The 23,282-nt window shown below is 45.6% G+C and overlaps 2 protein-coding genes and 1 long non-coding RNA gene across 4 annotated transcripts; 2 read left to right on the top strand and 1 right to left on the bottom strand.

The window, feature by feature from the left end:
* Positions 1 to 338: 338 nt before the first annotated feature.
* On the top strand, positions 339 to 8,155 carry LOC123138060 (uncharacterized WD repeat-containing protein C2A9.03). The gene is made up of 10 exons (XM_044557948.1): positions 339 to 677; positions 1,319 to 1,491; positions 2,485 to 2,652; positions 2,731 to 2,817; positions 3,639 to 3,773; positions 3,873 to 3,983; positions 4,485 to 4,576; positions 4,652 to 4,757; positions 7,208 to 7,294; positions 7,414 to 8,155. Exons 2-10 carry the CDS (start codon positions 1,351 to 1,353, stop codon positions 7,825 to 7,827), a joined length of 1,341 nt encoding a protein of 446 aa, XP_044413883.1. The 5' UTR covers positions 339 to 677; positions 1,319 to 1,350; the 3' UTR covers positions 7,828 to 8,155.
* A 683-nt stretch (positions 8,156 to 8,838) lies between these two features.
* LOC123134439 (ubiquitin-conjugating enzyme E2 5A-like) lies at positions 8,839 to 10,775 on the top strand. Its single transcript, XM_044553690.1, has 2 exons — positions 8,839 to 9,140; positions 9,282 to 10,775. Exons 1-2 carry the CDS (start codon positions 8,887 to 8,889, stop codon positions 9,634 to 9,636), a joined length of 609 nt encoding a protein of 202 aa, XP_044409625.1. The 5' UTR covers positions 8,839 to 8,886; the 3' UTR covers positions 9,637 to 10,775.
* Positions 10,776 to 13,286: 2,511 nt separating this feature from the next.
* LOC123138059 (uncharacterized) lies at positions 13,287 to 16,664 on the bottom strand. 2 transcript variants are annotated; one of them, XR_006468844.1, is made up of 7 exons: positions 15,996 to 16,664; positions 15,803 to 15,925; positions 15,339 to 15,419; positions 14,715 to 14,925; positions 14,414 to 14,609; positions 14,195 to 14,267; positions 13,287 to 13,497 (listed from the first exon to the last, which is right to left on the bottom strand). It is a non-coding gene; the product is annotated as an uncharacterized lncRNA (long non-coding RNA). The 2 variants fall into 2 exon arrangements; XR_006468845.1 differs by lacking the exon at positions 15,339 to 15,419 and having other exon boundaries at positions 15,996 to 16,663.
* Positions 16,665 to 23,282: the final 6,618 nt, after the last annotated feature.

Raw genomic sequence — 23,282 nt, 5'->3', positions numbered from 1 at the left:
TATGAGAGTCCACTTCCATCATTTTTTCATGTCTTTCTCTTTCACATAAGTAAAAATGCCATTGAAGCGATATAAGCTGATTATTGTACTTGTTCTAAGTCCACTATTGCTCCCCAACATTTGGGCTGAAAAGACACATATAGCCTTAGTCCCTGCTGCAACTCCAATCATTCATCGGTGCGTCAGTCCCTCCAAGTTGGCACCGACGTGACCAAAATGCAGTACCCAGCCTCTAACGTCCTGAACCATCGCGGGGGCAGGCCCGTCATTTCCAGCCTCCCAGTCGCCCATGGCTATATCATCCGCCCTCGTCATGGCCCTATCCCGTCCCTGTCCCAGCAGATGAACACACACACCCAGCGATAAACCTAAAAATTCATTTTTTGTTTTATTACAAAAGGATAAAAAAGAATAGACGAAAATAGAAACAAAAAGCGGTTGCGGGAGAGGATAAATCCCAGAACGGGGAGCGGAAAATAGTCGGAAAAAGATTAATCATTTCTTCCTGCTGTCCGCAGGGAGAGAAAAAGGGTAGTACGCTCGCCCCGTCCGTCCCTTATATTTTCCGGGGGGATCCATCTCCGTTCTGCTTGGGCGGCGTCTTCTGAGGCGCAGGCTTTCCCCCCCTCCGCTCTACCCCGGCGGCCGATTCGCGCCCCCCTCGCTCGACCCTCCAGGTGCGTCCCGTCCCGCCCCCCGTTTCCGCGCTGTTTTGGCGGATTTTCCCGTGATTTTTTCGTGTTGGGTAATGGTGATCTGTCGAATTAAGGGCAGATCTGGGCGGCGGGCGGGCTGGGACGGCGGGTTCTAGGGTTTGGGGCGCGTGGCTCGGGTGAATTGGTTGCGTGCGCGTGCCCGATTTGAGGGGAAAAGCGCGTTCTTTCAATGATTTCCAGGGAGGGATTTTTTTTTTCTTCGTCCTCCGGGAAGTTTAGTCCGCTGCTAATCATGCAACTGTTGACTTTCTACTCGATTCGCTTTCTCCGTTGATATATGCCTGCGAATTCTACCGCGTGTTGACTTCGTTCCATTTACTGCGGATTTTCTCGTCATGTCTGCTTATAATTATTCCCAAAGTGCCCAGAAACCAGAACGGGCAAATATATGTGTCGCTGGAAATATGCTGTGGTGCTAATGGAATGGAAATTGCGGAAGGCTTCCTAGATTTGCAGCAATTCCTGTTGTGTTTGGCAACTGCTCTTACCATTCTGACTTGTGTAGGAGGTTCTAGACGTGCTTGGCTGTTTGCTCCATGTGCAATTCGTTTCAGCGAGACCGTGCGTGGTTGCTGATGTTGTTGTTGGCATTCTGTTTACAGGTCAGGGAGGCTTCTCTCCTAGGAGAGGATCAATGTCCAATTATCACGACGATCACGTCGAAGACATGGAGGATGATTATGACATGGACGACCCCGCTGAGGACATGGTTGACGCCCACCACGAGCGAGGTTTAAGAGACTCCGATTCGGAGGATGACGAGTATGCCCATTCGGTATGTCCATCAGTTGTTATTTTGTATTGTTGTGATCGCTGCAATTGGAATTAGGTGTTACGTATAAATGCAGGTCTTGTTGTTTTATCAGAAGCTTGAGCATTTTTTCACTGATGCTAGATTCGCTTACGTAGTCCTCATGCTATTTGTCGTATACTAGATAGTAACATGGAGCACCTGACTCGGGCAGTGGTTTTTCATTCTCTTATCTGGAGAGGAATGGACAAACGACAACGATCTCGTGCTTGGGGAGTGTTACGTAGTACGCATGCTGCTTGTCGTATGCTACATATTAACATGGAGCTTACCTGGATCAGTTATGTGAACATATAAATGACTTGATTGTAGCATTGATTGGCCATTCTCTTATTTAGAGGGGGATGAACAGAATGACAGCGGTCTTACGCTTGGGAGCGTTACATTATCCTGATGCTGTTTGTCCTATACTACATATTAACATGGAGCAGACCTGGATAGGTTATATGAACATATAAATGATTTGCTTGTGGCATTGATTGGTCATTCTCTTATTTAGGGAGGGATGAACAAAACGACAACGGTCTCATGCTTGGGAGCGTGTATTATTTAGAGGGTTGTCTGGAGTGATGGAGCTTGTTGTTTTAGACGGTTGCACACTGTCACATGTCTTGTAGCGTTCATTCACCTACTCTTTTTATGTACACAGCTATCTGTTACAAGATTATGCCTCTCTTCTCATGATATCAACTTGCCATGCATGTGTAATATGCTTCCACTGTTCCGTTTATTCTGGCTTCCATTTCTAAACCACTAGTTTGTTTGAACTATCGACATAGGATAAATAAACCAGTTATTTCTCTTACCAATTTTCTAACTTTACTTGCCAACCTTGAACTTTACCAATAAGAGTTTACATATATGCGATTTGTTTCTGTTGTTTCTAATTTACCGTTGTTTTAACTACATAAACCATGCTGCAGTTCTCTAAATGTTTGTTCTTCCTTCTCTGTTTAGAATGATAAGATCCCAGATACTTCGGCAGCGGATGCAAGAAAAGGGAAAGACATCCAAGGAATACCATGGGAGAGGCTAGCTATCACAAGGGAAAACTACAGACAGACCAGATTAGAGCAGTACAAAAACTATGAGAACATTCCTAATTCTGGAGAAGCAGCAGCCAAGGTGTGTGCCTTGTAGAAAGTTCAGCAGCTTACGCAAAGTTTTCTGTCTGTTAACAGCTGACATGTTGTCTTGACACAGGAATGCAAACCGACTGTGAAAGGTGGAATGTATTATGAATTCAGACAAAATACTAGATCAGTAAAATCAACCATCCTACATTTTCAGGTGGGTTCATTCTGCCTCGCCACCCGTCCCCAGCACGCACACCATCACACATTATTGTGTTGCCAAATAATCATCAAATGCAATTGTTTGTGTATCTTTTCATTGGCACACCTTTCTTGATGCTCCATGATAAGATTATGATGTACTGATCACTAATGCAATCATATTCATATGTGCTAAGCTACTCTATTAGCCAACATCCAGTTTGATATTTTGTCTTCACAATCTTAGATGAACCATCTCCTTGAGTATATTGGAGTCAAAGAATAAAGCAGTTGCAAAATTGCTAAGCTTAACTCCATATTTGACTGTTATTTTGGTCCACTACTTCATGCTTGATTGCAAATTCTAACTTCTAGTTTGAAGAAAATTGCATCAATGCTTTTAGCTGTATTGGTATATATTAGTTTCTAAAGCTTGTAGTAATAACTTAAGTTGAATTAAACATTTTAGAGCATGAAATGCTTGCTTGAAAATTTAGAAGTTGTTTGCATGATGAAATGTATCCGTATATTAAAAAGAGAGGAAGGTGGTCCTTAACATAAGGACCTAGGCTGGTCCTTGTATCTTTGGGGTTAATTCAAGTTACATGGCTGTTTGGAGAACCTTTTACCATAGGGATTCAACTTGTTGAAAGGTGTCTGCAAGTCCTGATTATGTTTCTCTGCCTATAATCTGTGTAACCTAAACTGTTGCTGTGTTTGATCTAACCATTTGCATTTGGTCTCAGATTCTTAACTGATGTTTTTCCCATTCCTTGCACAATTTTGATTCTGTGACTTTCAAGAGCGTGAAACAATTGACATGATTTGTGCCTGCAGCTGAGAAATTTAGTATGGGCTACATCCAAGCATGACGTCTACCTAATGTCACATTACTCAGTGCTTCACTGGTCAGCGTTGAGTGGTGTGGACACTGAACTTATGAATGTCCAAGGTCATGTGGCACCAAGGGAGGTATGGTGCATGATTGTACTTCATAATCTGTCTCAATTTTTCACATCCTGTAGAGCTTGTCTCATTCTTCTTTTAATGTTTGTGGATCTCTTATTTCAGAAGCACCCTGGAAGTCTATTAGAGGGTTTTTCTCAGACTCAAGTTAGTACCTTGGCAGTCAAGGACAATTTGCTGGTAGCTGGTGGATTTCAAGGGGAGCTAATCTGCAAGGTAGGTTGCCCAAAGTAACTTGAATCTTTTTGAATCTATATAAATCTGCTATCTCTGGCGTGGTGACAAACTTCCATTATTTGTGATGTCAATAACATTCGTTTACTGCATACTCACCTAGCTCCTTGCTCTTAGTGCACCATTGATTCTAACCACTAGACTAATAGCTAAAGGGATTGAGGATTTTATGGTGGGATGCTTGTGGTGGACCAATATAATCACTGATTACCTGGGTGGTTGGGACTGTACCTCAAAAGAGTCTGATATTGTTGGATTCGAAGTACTTGAGCCTGTTTCTTCAAGAGTAAAATCTATAAAAAGATCATGTTTGGTGTTCAATAAACTCTTTGCAAAAGAATAGTTCTTTTTTTCATTCTGAAAATTTTGCTGAAAATCACTAATTGATGACGACTAATTACTGTTTTTTTCATTTGCTATGATTTTGTGTGTGTGCTGAAATGTAATATTGATTTTTACCACTTCTGTTGATGTGGAATGCAGCACCTTGATCGAGAAGGAATAAGCTTTTGCTGTCGAACAACATATGATGATAATGCTATTACTAATGCAGTTGAGATATTCAATACTGCTAGGTAATGTGATGTCCCCATTATTAGGTTGTGACCTTGTTGAGTGTGTGTTCATGATAGTTCTTGTTTTCCTTCCAGTGGTGCTGTTCATTTCATGGCATCGAATAATGACTCCGGTGTAAGGGATTATGACATGGAGAGATTCCAGTTATGCAAGCACTTTCAGTTTGATTGGCCAGTGAATGTAAGTTCCTTTGTTTATTTCTACTACTTTTCTTGTGTTGCGAACCTGGAACACTAAATGTTTTTTACCTCTTGCTGCATGTGGTTATGATCTTGTGCTGTTGTTTCACTCAATATGCTTAGTTTTGGCATCTTGCTGTTATCGAACCTAGTAAAATTAGAATAGGAATTTTGTGTGTAAAAAGCAAAACAGGAGTGTATGAACTGATGGTGCCTTGGTTCAAGGGGAAAAAAAAGAACTGTTGCCACAGCTGACAAGATTATGATGTTTTGTACTTCTGTCTTCTGGATCTAGTTGATAATGAGAACTGGGAAGTATGGTTAGAACATGTCGAGCAGACTAGCCAAATTTGACCTTCTATCTCCATTTGGCTGGCCATCTAAATCCCCCCGCCCCCCTCCCCCTCTATATCTCCATTTGGCTGGTCATCTAAAAAGATTTCCCCCTCTATCTTCTACAACAGACCAGCCAAATTTCACCCTCCATATTATTACTCTCTCTCATGTATGTCAGTAATATCTCGTAACTAACAGTATACTCCCGCCGTTCCTAAATATTTGTCTTTCTAGAGATGTCAACAAGTGACTACATACTGAGCAAAATGAGTGAATCTACACTCTAAAATATGTCTATATACATCCGTATGTGATAGTCCATTTGAAATCTCTAAAAAGATAACTATTTAGGAACGGAGGGAGTATTTGTCATGGCAACATTTCTAATGATTGTATTTATAATGGTGAGATAGATATATAACGGCTATGTTTTGAACTATCTTTCGGTGCAGCTTTGCAATTAGTGTATAGATTTTCATACGTCTTACCGATCCGCCAGTCATTCTTTTTTCCTGTCTAGGTTTAGGAAGCCGCAGCAAATTCTGTTCTCGGACATGAACAAACATTATATCAACGGCGGAAGTTATGAAAGCAAATTTATGCCACTGAATACTAAAATGGAGAGGAATATCGAGCAGCATTCATGAATCAACCATTATAGCAACACCAGTCACTCTTTATCTAGCAGCATTCATGAATCAACCACAGCTGCAAATAATGTATTGGAAATTTGGAATCAAACAAGCACGATTCGTTGCTGAGCCCATCAGCCCATGCGTACAGAGAACTCAAGCACACATCTCTCATGACACCCACAATCCCCATTGATCTGTCCTCTGTGGCTTGTGTGACCAAAGCGCATGCATCTCCGCCTACAAAATTCGGCAGCAGCTGCCAGGGCCATTAACACAGTGGGCCGCAACAGCATGCTCCGCTCTGTGTAGGATGTACCCCACCCGAGATGCATCGCCACTGCCACCTCCACTCTTGCATCCTGGCCACCACCCCTCGTCAACCACCGCAAGCAAGAGCAAAAAGCACCTCATCTGTATCCTCCCGTCGGCCGCTCCTCGTCCACATCCAAGCACTTCCTCATCAACCAACTCCTGTCCACCTCACTCTTAGGCCCTAATCCAGATCATCCCGATCGCTTGCTTCCCCTCCTGCCTGCCTGCCGCCACCACTAACCTGCAGGGCCGTCATGCAGCCACCATCTCCCCACCTGTGCTAGGAAGGAGAGGGGAGGAGGTGGATCCTACCTTTGAGGTGGGGATGGAGCTGTCGACCGTTGTGGCGGAAGTGAAGCATCCGGATGTGGTGGTTGAGCTCCAAACACGGACAGAGGGCCACTCGGCACACGCCAGATGGCGTTTGTCCAGGCCAGGATGGATGGATCCAAAGATAGTGAGCCAGTGGGCGCGCGTGGCTGCTGGAGGAAGGTCTTTCCTATTGCTATTTTTTGCATGTAGCTTGTGTGATAGAGCAGCTGCTGGAGATGCTCTTACATTTGTGCTAATAGGCATCCTTCAGGATTAATCTTGCACATGGGCGTGTGGCTGGTGGTGGAAGGTCTTTCCTACTTTTGCTATTTTTTGCATCTAGCTTGCGTGATATAGAAGCTGCTGGAGATGCTCTTACATTTGCGCCAATAGGCATCCTTCAGGATTAATCCTGCACGTTTACGTGTGGCTGCTGGAGGAAGGTCTTTCCTACTTTGCTGTTTCTGGCGTCTAGCTTGCGTGATACAGCAGCTACTGGAGATGCTCTTACATTTGCGCTAATAGGCATACTTCAGGATTAATCTTGCATGTGCGTCGTGGTTGCTGGAGGAAGGTCTTTCCTACTTTTGCTATTTTTTTGCATCTAGCTTGTGCGATAGAGCAGCTGCTAGAGATGCTCTTACATTTGCACTAATAGATATCCTTCAGGTTTAATCTTGCACATGCCAACCACAGAAACCTCTATTTTTTTTCTTCCTTTTTTTGGCTTGCTCCCTTTTCGACATTGTATTGATAGCAAATGGAGCAAAACACCACGTATACGCTCGTTATATATCAGAATTAATGAAATGCTCTTGCTTTACGCTGACCCTACACTCTTGTTTTGTTGGTGCAGCATACATCTCTGAGTCCTGACGGGAAGCTTGTTGTAATTGTTGGGGATGATCCTAATGGTTTACTTATTGATGCCAATTCAGGAAAGGTATACGATCCCAGGCATAAAACACCAGATGTTCACCAAACCGTGATTAATATTTCAAATTAAAACGCTGATACCATGTGTGATTAAGCGGGTGCACCTGTTTTGTACTCTGGACACAGACTCTTCATTCCATGAAAGGTCATCATGACTTCTCATTCGCATCAGCCTGGAGCCCTGATGGCCGAACGTTTGCTACTGGGAACCAAGACAAGACATGCCGAATCTGGGACGCGAGGAACCTATCAAAAGCAGTCCATGTATTGAAGGGTAACCTTGGAGCCATCAGATCAATCCGGTTTACGTCGGATGGGCAGTTCCTGTCGATGGCGGAACCAGCGGACTTTGTCCATATCTTTGACGTGAAGAGCGACTACAACAGAAGGCAAGAGCTAGACTTCTTCGGCGAGATATCTGGGATGTCCTTCAGCCCCGACACAGACGCCCTCTTCGTCGGCGTGTGGGATAGAACATATGGTAGCCTCCTCCAGTTTGGGCGTCTGTATAACAACTGGTACCATGACTCGCTGCTTTGAGGAGAAAGCGGAGCGGATGTCGGGCCTGCATGTCTGTCCCCCCACAGCTGCACTGAATCTCGCAGCATAAGTTAGGTGTCTCCCTGAAATCGGAATTTCTCGAGTTGACCTGCATAATTCAAATTAATAAATGTTGTATCCTTGTATGTGTATAAACAAATGTACAGATGCCTATAGCCTGTGTGCCGGGGTAGAGCGCATCTCATCATATATGTTTAGGTTCCAGTTAGTTGTAAGGCATCTTGACTCAGGTCGAGTGACGCTGTGAACATTGTAGTCGATGATGGTGTGACTTGTACGATGAACGACATCCGCTTCACCTGCCCTATGTTCTGCCTGTTAATTGTATGTAGTTTGCTTGATGGTCAGAATCTGTGCTGTGGTACGTAGGGCGGAGGCTCCTGTCAGTTCGAGTGGAAGTCTGGTTTGGTGGTGCTTGTCATATGGAGCGGACGACATGGCTTTGTGTCTTGGACATGACTGGTCGATCTCGGCCTTGTTGGTGTGTGTGGAATTTTCTTCTCAAGGGCAGCGATTTGCTTTGCATTGCGGTCGCCAGTGTCTTTTGATCTACATACTTTCTAGCCATGGCCTTTCTACAAGTTACTGGGTTTGCTCACAACACGTCAATGATGCATGTAGAAGGAAGAAGGCTTAAAACACCCTTTGTAGTGTCAGAAAACGTCTTACATTTTGAAACAGATGAAATATCTTATAATTTCTGTAAAGGCATTTTTAAATGGTTTCTAGTATACTTAATACGGACATGGTTTTAACCTTTTGAAAAAGAAAATGCTGTGTTTTTCTTTGCTTTGCTGCGATGGTGTAGTGGAAAGTAGCCCATGCGCCTAGCTCGGAGACTGGGAGTGGGAGGTGTGGTGTGACGCAGCGTTCTGTTTCCACAAGCCGATCGATCCATATATAACGCACCCAAGCTGGCCCGGAGAGGCAGCGTAGATTTGCTTGCACCGTAAAGTTGGTAGCCACTCGACGGAGGCGGGCGAACGGGGGGAAGTAGGGGGATCAGTGCGCGACCACTACCGTCTACCGGCACTGACCATGCCGGAGTCTGGCCGGGCGATGAGGCGGATCCGCAAGGAACTGGAGCTGCTCTTGATCGACCCGCCGGCGTTCTGCCGGCCCGGCCCGGCGCCCGTGACGGACCTGTTCCACTGGGAGGTGGTCATCGACGGCCCCCACGGTAGCCCCTACGCCGGCGGCACGTTCCCCGTCGACGTCGCCTACCCCAAGGACTACCCATTCGACCCCATCAAGCTCACCTTCAGAACCAAGGTGAGTCGGCCGGCACTGCCCTCTAGCTGCATGCATGCTTCCTCCATAAAGATCGACCGATCGATCGGCATCTGTACGTATGACCGCGCCAAAACGATCGACTGGTCAATTGCCCTCCCATAATATCTATCCTGACGGACGCGTCTCTGCACTGCACATCTTCCGGAGGGGAAGATGGCGCTGGACATCTTCCGGAGCGAGTGGAGGCCTTCTCTCACGATAACTATAAGCACGGCCCTCCTGTCCGTCGTCTCCGTCCTCCACGACCCCCTGCTCGACCTTCCCGTCCGCCGCGACGCCGCCCGGCTGTACAAGCGCGAGCGGGGTCTCTTCGAGCACAAGGCCATGGACTGGACCCGCAGGTACGCCTCGGCGCCGGTCGCCTCCTTCTATCCGGCGGGGACGGAGACGTTCGAGGAGGCGGCGGCGGCCAGCGGGGCAGTGGCACGTCGCCGTTCTTGCGGGGCAGGGCAATGGCGCTCCTTCGCGGCTCGTCTCCCATGCATCCAGCCATGAACGCATGCACCACGTACGATTATGAGTCAATTACATCATTGGTGCTAAAACTTAGCGTGAGAAATGTTAGGAGCCCCTGTAGTCATCATTGTCGTTGTCGTCTTCACTCAAGGCTCCGTCGACCACGAATACTACTGCTTCGACCACGACAGCGCTTACGTCGTCTACGCCCTCGGCACCTTCTTCGATTGGGTCTCCACGGGCCGCGACTTCTACGCCCAACTCGCTGAAGTCTACCCCAACTTCCGCTACCACCACAACTCCGACCAAGTCGAGGAGCATCAGTTGCAATGGGATCCAGGCGGCTCTCAGAAGCATCGGCTTGGGGTCAAGCCGAGTCTTAAGGAGGGAGGGATGTTAGGAGCCCCTGTAGCCCATACGTGTACTTGGGCTTCACATGGGCCAGGCCCGACTGTGCACCACCACTGTTGGCTACAAATACACGAAGGGAGAGCAGCAACCGAACCATCCGGGCTTGGATCACGAAACGGCAACGGCGGCTCCTCTCTCCCCTACCTCCTGTTCTTCTCCTTCCTCCCTCCTCAATTCCGTTGTACTCGAGCTTGATTCCCTGTAATGGAGTGATTCACGAGCTGGATCCTAACAAGAAATCACTTTAGTGCCAAAACTTACGGCATACATTGAACTGGTGCTACAACTTGGCTTTGACGTGCATATACAGTGCAAATCGCATTTGTATACAGACACAGTGCTGACTAGGTGCGCCACATGGCATGGGACCACTGACAGCCATTGAATGGTAGAGATAGAGCTTGTGGCCTGTTATTTTGTGAAATCCCATCGAAATTATTTTTCTCGCAAAAAGGCCACTGCCACGTGTCAGTTCATCTGTGAGCGAGCAAATTATGGGCAAAATGGTGGCTGATGGATTTTGAACCCGTGCTCTGCAGCATGGATGCGCGTCTGCCTAACCAATGGACCAAGAACCGTTTTCATACTAAACGGATACACACTCTATATATTCAGTAGACCTTAAGCGGGCTCGACATCCTACTCGCCATTTTGCACTGTTATTTGTTAAAAGAATTATAAATTATATGCAAATTATAAGTGTGCATTATAAACAAAATAAACTGCAGAATAAAAATGAACACTTTTATAATACATAAATATTTTATTAAAACATGCAAATTTTAAATATACATTATCTTTATTTAAATATATAGAAAAAAACTTTGGTATTTTTATTGAATATGAAAATTATTACGGGCATAATTATCTAATTTACAATTTAACCATATGGATAATTTTTTAAATAATACGTAAATAATTTTATAATGTAATATTCTTATGTATATATATATATTATTTATAATATCATATTATAATTTACATATATTTTATAAATTTCTGAAGAAAAAAAATAATGCTGTTGGGTGGGGTGGTGGCTACGCACACCTGATGACTACATGTCACTATTGAAACCTAGCCAACGATTTTTACATAATATGAATATATGTTTCTTAAAACATGAACACTTTTATAGACTACATGGGTATTTCGTTACTGTGAAGATTTATAAACTTATACAAGCATTTATTAAAATATAAAGAAAAATTATTAAAGCATGAACATTTTTATATACTACATTAATATTTTGGTAAACTGTGAAGATTTGTTTCTAAAAAAACTTGTGAACATTTTAAACTTATGTAAGCATTTATTAAAATACATAGAATTTTTTTTAAAAAAATCTGAAAGCATGACACACGATTATGATTTACATATTCGTAAAAAGATTATAATTTACATATAGTTATTTTTGTTAACAAATTAACACTGAAAATGGTTTAGGGTCTCCAGCTAGCATAAGTCCGCCTCGATATATAATGTACATTTGCAAATATACCAATTTTTTTGTTAACTGGTAATCATGCAATGCAAGGTCAGTTGGATATATTGTCGTCAAGTCACTGGCTGGCTCCATACTAGAAAGCACTTCAAATTTTAGTGGCAATATTCGAGACAAGACTAGTAAAATACATATGTTCGTTCAAACACTTGTTTTGACAATATACTCCTTTTCCCAGTTTTATGTAAACAAATCTAGTAAATATAAAGATACATAATAATTTTTTGTGACAAAGTAAAAATACATCGTACGACCTGGCGGTAGATACATTCATGTCTCATACACTAATACGTGGTAGTATATATCTCAAATATTACTAAATTTATGATTATGAAAGAGAGGCTGCCTTCTTCAATCCCCATTAATAGAAAACTGTTCTGGGTGCATTCGTTGGGCATGAGCGCCTCCACGCTGCAGATTAGTCCTGGCCATAGGAAGCCCGGCCCAAAAAAGCCCGACCCGGCCCGGCCCGACGCTGACTCCGGGCCGGGCTCGGGCCTAGTTTTTGAGCCCGAAGGCCGGGCCGGGCCAGGCTCGGGCCCGTCGTTTTTGCAATTTTCTGAAGGTCGGGCCGGGCCGGCACGAAGCCCGACGGGCTTTTACGTGCTCGGGCCGGGCTCGGGCCCAGAAACACAGGCCCGATGGCCGGGCCGGGCCGGGCCCGGGCCTGAGTTTTTTTGTGTCGGGCTTGGCTAGGCCCGGCCCGAAGCCCGGCCCGGCCCGAGGTTTGGCCAGGTATACTGCAGATCACGGTTCAAATCCAGTTGGCCACAATTTATTTTTGAAAAATATTTCCGATGGGTTTTCCAAAAAATAACATGACACACGCCCAATATCTACCCTTCAGTGACTGGCAGCGGGCCTGATGCCACGTGGCGCGCCTAATTAGCTCCGTACCTGTCTACAAATGCAATTTGCACCGTATATGCACGGCAAAGCCAAGTTGTAGCACCCGTTCAATGTATGCCGCAAGTTTTGGCACTAAAGTGATTTTTCACGCCAAGTTTTAGCACCTATAGTGTAATTGACTCTAAATTAAATATGAGATATTATGAATTGTACTAAGCAGTGTGCAATGAATGTGCAATCATGGATGTGGACAGTGTGTATAATGAGATACCTTGCAAACATTGAATCATGGTTTTAATTACTGTGACACGCTCTGCTGCATATAGAATAATGCCCTGCGAGATTCCATACAGTGACAAGTTCTGCTACAGATTAAGTATTGAGCACGGCATCAACCAGCTCTTCCTTGAGTGTCCTCCGAGTGAGTACATACAGGCTCGACCATTTGAGCAACCCCTCAAGGTTGTCAAACACAGGTCGACACTCGAACGCATGAAAACGTTTTCTACATACTAGTAAGCTTGTACGTGCAATGCACGTCTCGACTTATACAAAAACAATATAATACTGCTTGAATATTAACAAAGCCATCATACATGATTCATTATCCATGGTAAGCTGTTAAAAAATAAACAATTGCTCACAGAACAACAGACTATGAGTAGGATATGATATAAATGAATAAACAATATCCCATCTCGGTTGAGATGCCTTCACCAAGATTATGTTCTCTGCTTCGTCTTTATTCAGATTCATTACTGAAAAGGTATTTAAGTAGTTCAATGATCATCACATAAGCTTGCACATGCAATGCACGTCTCGACTTATCCACAAACAATATACTGACTAAATCAAATGATGGGACAATCAATTTTATTTTTTGACAAGCACCTAGTCATAAGTAAACCACAAAAAAACATGCATTCAATATTACTAATATGTAATACTACTTGAATATTAACAAAGCCACCATACACGATTCATTATCAATGGTAAGCTGTTAAAAAACAAACAATTGCTCACAGAACAACAGACTATGAGTAGGATATGACATAAATAAATAAACAATGTCTCATCTCGGTTGAGATGCCTTCACCAAGATATTATGTTCTCTGCTTCGTCTTTATCCACATTCATCACTGAAAAGGTATGTAAGTTGTTCAATGATTAGCACACCCTATCCGAGATAAATAGTACTTTCCTGGACAAACAGTTAGAAGGAAAGCCACTTCGCTAGCAGTGTTGGAGTTTTGTATACATAGTTGTACTACCAGGGCAAGAAATAACAACATAAAAAATCTAATATAACATCATGATTACATGGACACCTCATTGGCACATGAATGTATTCAGAATTGCTAGAAATTTAGGGTTCGCGGTCTACCCACTATTCCTCTGCACTTATTCGTGGTGACGCTCAGAATTCGCATATCTAGGGCTAGGGGGTAGGGGGCTTCTCTAACAGAAATGACCCTAGATTGCCATCACATGGCATTACCATGTGACATTGTGATGTGTTCGTGTGCTTATAAATCATAGTCATCTTCCTTGAAATATAATTCAGGACATGTAAGAAAGCAAAATGTACAGTAACACATGCTGGTAGCATGTGGGGGCCAGGGCGGCAACCTACCATCAGCGAGCTATCATAGCTTGGGAGCGTTTACCACAACACATAGCATTATAAAGAGGGGAATATAGAACAACACATATGCACAACCCAGGAATGATGGAGATTATTCCTAGCAACCCGATTTTCATACCAGAACAGGGATACACCATTCACACATCAATATAACATCGAATAATTCTGTAGATGCATAAGCATAAACATACCAGAACAGGGTGGGGACCTTCTAAAGATTGGAGTGGTGCTGCATTCCTGTCTTTTCGTGAGCATATTATCAGCCTAGATGTGCAAAAAACAAAATCGATTGGTATTACACAGGGATTACAAATTAAAAAAGTCTTTTCTTAGACCAACATGTATTGTGTTTATAATCATTCAGAACAAAAATTAACTTAATACTGAACTTAGAACAAATGATCGAGTACCTTAAATCCTAAATAGAAGAAAGCTCCCCGGTATGCAATGTCCGGGAGTTCGTATGTGTATATTTTGGCCTCCTGATGGAGGCGTTTCATGAGTAGTCTTGTGTTGACCTTACTGCCTAAGTGCACTTTGCACTGTCAGGTGTTTTCTTTTGATTCCTCTACTCCCTTAGAGCCCTTTATAGATTCTTGTTGAAATCTTAATACGGAAGCAAAAATTGCTACTTTTAGTCAAAAAATAAATAAATAGCAGAACAAAGCCAATTTTGTAGTTCTAAACATGTTTTGTTAGCAATTTACCAACCTACTATCGATTGCCTCAATGATCTTCTTGTAGTCGAGAGCCACCAACTCGCCACGGACCCAGGTCATCTAACCGGACGCCTTGCCATTCCGCCACTAAAACATAAGAACATTTCTGATTCCTTCTTCACTGCATCCAGTGTTATGCAGGTATCTCCCTTGAGGCTCCTCGTTCCCTTGTTGAGTTGTCCCGACTCCGAGTTCTGACTTAGCTGCCAAATAATGAACATGATTTTATTAGTTCCAACTATATCTTTTGTAACTAATTAAAACATGCACAACTTTTGCCCGTCAGCTCTATAAATTACATTAAAAGTAGAATAATCATAATTACAATTTCGCAAGTAATCTAGCTGTTATAGTGAACCTACTGGAAAGATGGAAATAAATTTCATCAATGAGAAGGATACTAAAGGTCTATATCTGTATGGATTTGTCCTGAACAATTCTGAATGGCAGAGAGAAAGCTAATGTCGACAGGGAAAAATGGGTAGCGTCAAGATCATATGTTTTAAACAAAAACAACTCCATGTAGCCCAGCAGCTGGAACATCAATGTAATGATCCAATCAGAAGCCTGGAGTGAATTACTATGAACAAATAGAAATGGGTGTCTTCATGCCTACCAAAAATAACATAAAAACGTTCTCCACCTCCCCAAACAAACCATTGCTTCCACAACAACTTATTTTTTCGCCACCTTGTTCCTAAAAAATCCAACAAAAGCATTATCGAAAGAGAATAACATGTTATGACGTGCTAACTGAATTCCTACACTACTGTAGGATGGTTGGCCTGGCGAATTCAAGAGTTAAAAAGTGATAGGGAAAATAGATTATAAACAGTTAAGCTGAATCGGTTATGAACTTGAAGTTGAGAAGACCATGTACAATTAAGAAACACTGTAGATCAGCATACGTTCTGGTCTACTGTAAAACTAAAACTAAACATGTCAATCGTTGCAAAGATGGGAAAATATTGGCAGGTTAGTACAGTGAAAAGAGATGAAAGAGGCGACTAATAAGCTAGAAGGGGTGCAGCATGGTAAACGAAGAAGAGAGCAAATCAACCACTTGCTTGACTTCCTTACCATGTCCTTGACTCCATGTCCACCCAGTTCGTACTATGCTTAGCCAGTGATAGAATGTATTTTCTGTCTGGGTGAGTTGAACTGAAACTCTGAAGCGGGCATCGTTCTAAACACTGCGTGTGTCTGTATGTCCACAGAAATTAGAGGGAGCGACAGAGATTATGAGGGTGTGTGCCTACGGACCCAAACTTACAGAGAAAACCCAAGACAGCAGGAATGCTGAAGAGATCAGAAGATGGCGGGGCAAACACGGCAGCGTGTTGCCTCATAGTGCACATCCATGTCTAACTCTCGGTCCTTCTTCTCCGTGTCCTCCTCCTCCTCTCCTGTCAGGGTCGTCGTCATGATCTGCCACAGAAAAAATATAAAAAATGAACACGTCGCTCGATCAGAACAATAGAGGGAACCATCGTGTCAGGGCCACTGTAGGGCGGCCGTCAGAATGGAGGGCAATGGAGGTTCCCCGCGTCGTCCTCTGCGTGGAAGACGCCTCGATCCGCAGGGGCTCCGGGTGTTGGGACTGGCCAGGTTGGAGGAGAAGAGTAGGGGGCGCGTGACGGACGCCAGCGGCTCGGGAAGAGGATGAAGGAATCGAGGCGTGGCCCGCGGAGTGGCGGCGTGGCGGAGGCGGTGTGGCGGCGGCCAAGCTGCGGCTGGGGAGGCGGCGAAGGGGGCGGCAGGGGAGGCTCCCGGCGACCCGCAGCGGGGGCGGGCTCCCGCGGCTGGGGAGGCTCCCGGCGACCCGCGGGCGCTTCCCGTGGCTCCGGCGGCGCGAGGAGGCGGTGAAGGGCGCGGCTGCGGGAGGCGAACGGCGCGGCTGTGGGAGGAGGAGGAGGAGGTCGTGCGGGAGAAGGAGGAGATCGTGCGGGTGGGTTGTTTTCTTTTTTTTTATTACTGCGGGGCAGATTAGACTGTGGCTTATTGCGTGGTTGGTAGCTTTAAACACAGAATAATTAAGGACCATTAGATTTTAACGATGAATGGATGTGATTGTTTGGATCTGCCTCTCTCTTTCTTTTATAGTGGTAGTAGATAGAATGCGTGAGTATTAACTGAAACCTACAGGATAAACTCAACTATTCATATCACACTTGACCATGTGTGAGGTAAAGGCAATCATGACTATGGGTTCCCAAACCGATATCAAGACCCCCCCCTCTCTCCTGTGGCGCTCCAGCGAGCGCCCGGGGAGGAAACCCTAGCCGCCCAGCCGAGCATCCCCCCGGCCCCCACCTCTCCCTCCCTCCCATCGCCGCCGCGGATGGCGTGTTGGCAGGCGACGCCCTTCCAACGTCGGCGGCGACGGGCCTCTCTTCTTCTCCCTCTCGGCGGTGTGCGGCGCGGGCCATGGCCCTCGGGTGGTGGCGGGGCGCGGCCGCGGGAGCTGACGGCTTGGTGGCGGCCCTCGAGTGGCGGTGCGAAGGGCTATGGACGGCGGCGGCGACGCGTGCCGTGGCTGGACCCGGCGGATCCCTCCTCCCGTCGTCTTTGGCGCCTTCCCCCTTGGCTTATGTGTGTTCCTAAGCTAGCATGAATGAAAGTTCACTTCTTCTTCGATACAACCCCCCCTGGACACATCAACGGTCGAGATTAGAAGATACCCCTTCGTGAGGATAAGTGAGTAGGGGTAGGATGTGAAATTAAGTTTGGGGCGGCGTACCGCGGCGTAGCGAGGCGCATGACCGTACGTGCCGTACGGCCCGCTGTACGCCCGTACGTGGGCGGTGTACGCCGCGTGAGGAGGAGGGCGAGCCCACAGGTACTAAACCCTAATTAGGCTAATATCCGGCGCGGTACAACGTGGGAATCCATTAACTCCGGCGTAGTGAGACGTCCTGTCGGCGGCGTCGGTCCGCGGGCGGCGCCGATTCACACGCCACCGCCCGACGCCCGCCTGCGCACGCCACCGCTTGACCACCCGCGCACGCCGACGCCTGGCCTCCTGCGCCTTTGACAGCTCGGCATTAATCGCTGGCGCCGATTCGCACGCCGCCGCCTGGCCTTCTGCGCCCTTGACCGCTCGGCTGGCACCGACATTGATCGCCGGCACCCACCCCCGCCCACCACGCCTATAAAACGCGCCTCGCCCCGCCGCGGCTGTCACACCGCCCCTCGCCTCCCCTCTCCTTCTCCCTCTACCGCCGGCGTCGCCCCTCTGGCGCCCTACCTCTCCCTCTCGTCGGCGATGGCCCGCTCCACCTTGACCCTCGAGGAGGCGGAGGAGCTCGCCCACTTTGTCATCCCTGCTGCTCCCGACGTGCACCTCCCGGCGAGGTGGCGCCTGAGCGTCGACGGCGTGCCGGTGGCGCCGGTGCCCGAGGTCGGCACCCACCTCTTCGCCCGCGCCGTCGGCCTGTACCGGGCGCGCCTCTCGCCGGAGGAGCTCGCCGACCCCCAGTACGCCCCCAACAACCCCGGCTGGGTGGACCGCCTCGCCGACGACCACCTGCGCCGCCTCCATGCGTATGCCGGCCCTGTTGGGGAACGTAGCAGAAATTCAAAAATTTTCCTACGTAACACCAAGATCTATCTATGGAGAGACCAGCAACGAGTAGAAAGGGGAGTGCATCTACATACCTCTGTAGATCGCTAAGCGGAAGCGTTCAAGTGAACGGAGTTGATGGAGTCGTACTCGTCGTGATTCAGATCACCGATGATCCTAGTGCCGAACGGACGGCACCTCCGCGTTCAACACACGTACAGCTCGACGATGTCTCCCACGCCTTGATCCAGCAAGGAGAGAGGGAGAGGTTGAGGAAGACTCCATCCAGAAGCAGCACAACGGCGTGGTGGTGATGGAGGAGCGTGGCAATCCTGCAGGGCTTCGCCAAGCACCTACGGGAGAGAAGGAGGTGTCACGGGAGGGAGGGAGGCGCCAAGGGCTCAGGTATGGATGCCCTCCCTCCCCTCCACTATATATAGGGGCAGGGGAGAGGGGGGAGGCGCAGCCTTGCCCCTTCCTCCAAGGAAGGGGTGCGGCTAAGGAGGGGGGAGGAGTCCATCCTCCCCAAGGCACCTCGGAGGTGCCTTCCCCCTTTAGGACTCTCCCCTTTTTCCTATATCTTGGCGCATGGGCCTCTAGGGGCTGGTGCCCTTGGCCCATGTAGGCCAAGGCGCACCCCCTACAGCCCATGTGGCCCCCCGGGGCAGGTGGCCCCACCCGGTGGGCCCCCGGGACCCTTCCGGTGGTCCCGGTACAATACCGATGACCCCGAAACTTGTCCCGATGGCCGAAACAGGACTTCCCATATATAAATCTTTACCTCCGGACCATTCCGGAACTCCTCGTGACGTCCGGGATCTCATCCGGGACTCCGAACAACATTCGGTAACCACATACAAGCTTCCTTTATAACCCTAGCGTCATCGAACCTTAAGTGTGTAGACCCTACGGGTTCGGGAGACATGTAGTCATGACCGAGATGTTCTCCGGTCAATAACCAACAGCGGGATCTGGATACCCATGTTGGCTCCCACATGTTCCACGATGATCTCATCGGATGAACCACGATGTCAAGGACTCAATCAATCCCGTATACAATTCCCTTTGTCTAGCGGTATGGTACTTGCCCGAGATTCGATCGTCGGTATACCGATACCTTGTTCAATCTCGTTACCGGCAAGTCTCTTTACTCGTTCCGTAACACATCATCCCGTGATCAACCCCTTGGTCACATTGTGCACATTATGATGATGTCCTACCGAGTGGGCCCAGAGATACCTCTCCGTTTACACGGAGTGACAAAATCCCAATCTCGATACGTGCCAACCCAACAGACACTTTTAGAGATACCCGTAGTGTACCTTTATAGCCACCCAGTTACGTTGTGACGTTTGGCACACCCAAAGCACTCCTACGGTATCCGGGAGTTGCACAATCTCATGGTCTAAGGAAATGATACTTGACATTAGAAAAGCTTTAGCATACGAACTACATGATCTTGTGCTAGGCTTAGGATTGGGTCTTGTCCATCACATCATTCTCCTAATGATGTGATCCCGTTATCAACGACATCCAATGTCCATGGTCAGGAAACCATAACCATCTATTGATTAACGAGCTAGTCAACTAGAGGCTTACTAGGGACATGGTGTTGTCTATGTATCCACACATGTATCTGAGTTTCCTATCAATACAATTCTAGCATGGATAATAAACGATTATCATGAACAAGGAAATATAATAATAATCAATTTATTATTGCCTCTAGGGCATATTTCCAACAGTCTCCCACTTGCACTAGAGTCAATAATCTAGTTCACATCAATATGTGATTAACACTCAAGGTCACATCCCCATGTGACTAACACCCAAAGAGTTTACTAGAGTCAATAATCTAGTTCACATTTACCATGTGATTAACACTCGATGAGTTCTGGGTTTGATCATGTTATGCTTGTGAGAGAGGTTATAGTCAACGGGTCTGAACCTTTCAGATCCGTGTGTGCTTTACAAATCTCTATGTCATCTCCTAGATGCAGCTACCACGTTCTATTTGGAGCTATTCCAAATAACTGTTCTACTTGGAGCTATTCTAAATTGTTGCTCCATTATACGTATCCGGTATCTCTACTCAGAGCTATCCGGATAGGTGTTAAGCTTGCATCGACGTAACCCTTTACGACGAACCCCTTTACCACCTCCATAATCGAGAAAATTCCTTAGTCCACTAGTTACTAAGGATAACTTTGACCGCTGTCCCGTGATCCATTCTTGGATCACTCTTGTACCCCTTGACTAACTCATGGCAAGGCACACTTCAGGTGCGGTACACAGCATAGCATACTGTAGAGCCTACATTTTATGCATAGGGGACGACCTTAGTCCTTTCTCTCTATTCTGCCATGGTCGAGCTTTAAGTCTTAACTTCATACCTTACAACTCAGGCAAGAACTCCTTCTTTGACTGATCCATCTTGAACACCTTCAAGATCACGTCAAGGCATGTGCTCATTTGAAAGTACTATTAAGCGTTTTGATCTATCCTTATAGATCTTGATGCTCAATGTTCAAGTAGCTTAATCCAGGTTTTCCATTGAAAACACTTTCCAAATAACCCTATATGCTTTCCAGAAATTCTACGTCATTTCTGATCATTAATATGTCAACAACATATACTCATCAGAAATTCTATAGTGCTCCCACTCACTTCTTTGGAAATACAAGTTTCTCATAAACTTTGTATACACCCAAAATCTTTGATCATCATCAAAGCATACATTCCAACTCCGAGATGCTTCACTCCAGTCCTCAGAAGGATTGCTGGAGCTTTGCATACTTATTAGCATATTTCAGGATAGACAAAACCTTCCGGTTGTATCACATACAACCTTTCCTCAAGAATCGTCGAGGAAACAATGTTTTGACATCCTATCTGCAAGATTTCATAAATAATGCAGTAATTGCTAATATAATTCCAACAGACTCTTAGCATTGCTACGAGTGAGAAAGTCTCATCGTAGTCAACTCCTTGAACTTGTCGAAAAACATCTTAATGACAAGTCGAGCTTTCTCAATGGTGACACTTACCATCATTGTCTGTCTTCCTTTCAAAATCCATATGTACCTAACAGCCTTACGACCATCAAGTAGTTCTTCCAAAGTCTACACTTTGTTTTCATACATGGATCCTCTCTCGGGTTTTATGGCCTTGAGCCATTTATCGGAATACGGGCCCACCATCGCTTCTCCATAGCTCGTAGGTTCATTATTGTCTAGCAACATGACTTCCAAGACAGGATTACGTACCACTCTGATGTAGTACGCATCCTTGTCATCCCACGAGGTTTGGTAGTGACTCGATCCGAAGTTTCATGATCACTATCATAAGCTTCCACTTCAGTTGGTGTACGTGCCACAGGAACAACTTCCTGTGCCCTGCTACACACTTGTTGAAGTGACGGTTCAATAACCTCATCAAGTCTCCACCATCCTCCCACTCAATTCTTTCAAGAGAAACTTTTCCTCGAGAAAGGACCCGATTCTAGAAACAATCCATATTGCTTTCGGATCTGAATTAGGAGGTATACCCAACTGTTTTGGGTGTCCTATGAAGATCCATTTTATCCGCTTTGGGTTCGAGCTTAATCCTGAAACTTTTTCACATAAGCGTCGCAGCCCCAAACCTTTAAGAAACGACAACTTAGGTTTCTCTAAACCATAATTCATACGGTGTCATCTCATCGGAATTACGTGGTGCCCTATTTAAAGTGAATGTGGTTGTCTCTAATGCCTAACCCATGAACGATAGTGGTAACTCGATAAGAGACATCATGGTATGCACTATATCCAATAGGGTGCAACTATGATGTTCGGACACACCATCACACTATGGTGTTCCAGGCTGTATTAGTTGTGAAACTATTTCCACAATGTCTTAATTCTGTGCCAAACTCGTAATTCAGATATTCATCTCTATGATCATATCATAGATATTTTATCCTCTTGTCACGATGATCTTTCAACTTCACCTTGAAATTACTTGAACCTTTCAATAATTCAGACTCATGATTCATCAAGTAAATGTACTCAACATCCACTCAAATTATCTGTGAAGTAAGAACATAACAATATCCACTACATGCCTCAGCACTCATTGGACTGTACACATCAAAATGTATTACTTCCAACAAGTTGCTATCTTGTTCCATCTTACTGAAAAACGAGGCTTTTCAGTCATCTTGCCCATGTGGTATGATTTGCATGTCCCAAGTGATTCAAAATCAAGTGAGTCAAAACGGTCCATTTGCATGGAGTTTCTTCATGCATATACACCAATAGACATGGTTCGCATGTCTCAAACTTTTCAAAAACGAGTGAGCCCAAAGATCCATCAATATGGAGCTTCTTCATGCGTTTTATATTGATATGACTTACGTGGCAGTGCCACAAGTAGGTGGTACTATCATTACTATCTTTTGGCATGAACATGTGTATTACTACGATCGAGATTTAATAAACCATTCATTTTAGGTGTAAGACCATTGAAGGCATTATTCAAATAAACAGAGTAACCATTATTCTCCTTAAATGAATAACCGTATTGCGATAGACGTAATCCAATCATGTCTATGCTCAACGCAAACACCAAATAACAATTATTTAGGTTTAACACCAATCTCTTTGGTAGAGGGAGCGTGCGATGCCTGATCATATCAAGCTTGGAAAAACTTCCAACACATATCGTCAGCTCACCTTTAGCTAGTCTCCGTTTATTCCGTAGCCTTTTGTTTCGAGTTACTAACACTTAGCAACCGAACCGGTATCTAATACCCTGGTGCTACTAGGAGTACTAGCAAAGTACACATTAACACAATGTATATCCAATATACTTCTATCGACCTTGCCAGCCTTCTTATCTACCAAGTATCTAGGGTAATTCTACTCTAGTGGTTGTTCCCCTTATTACAGAAGCACTTAGTCTCGGGTTTGGGTTTTACCTTGGGTTTCTTCACTAGAGCAGCAGCTGATTTGCCGTTTC

Source organism: Triticum aestivum, chromosome 6B (assembly GCF_018294505.1).
Source record: "Triticum aestivum cultivar Chinese Spring chromosome 6B, IWGSC CS RefSeq v2.1, whole genome shotgun sequence".
Lineage (NCBI taxonomy): Eukaryota > Viridiplantae > Streptophyta > Magnoliopsida > Poales > Poaceae > Triticum > Triticum aestivum.
This window is presented reverse-complemented; position numbering and strand designations above follow the sequence as displayed.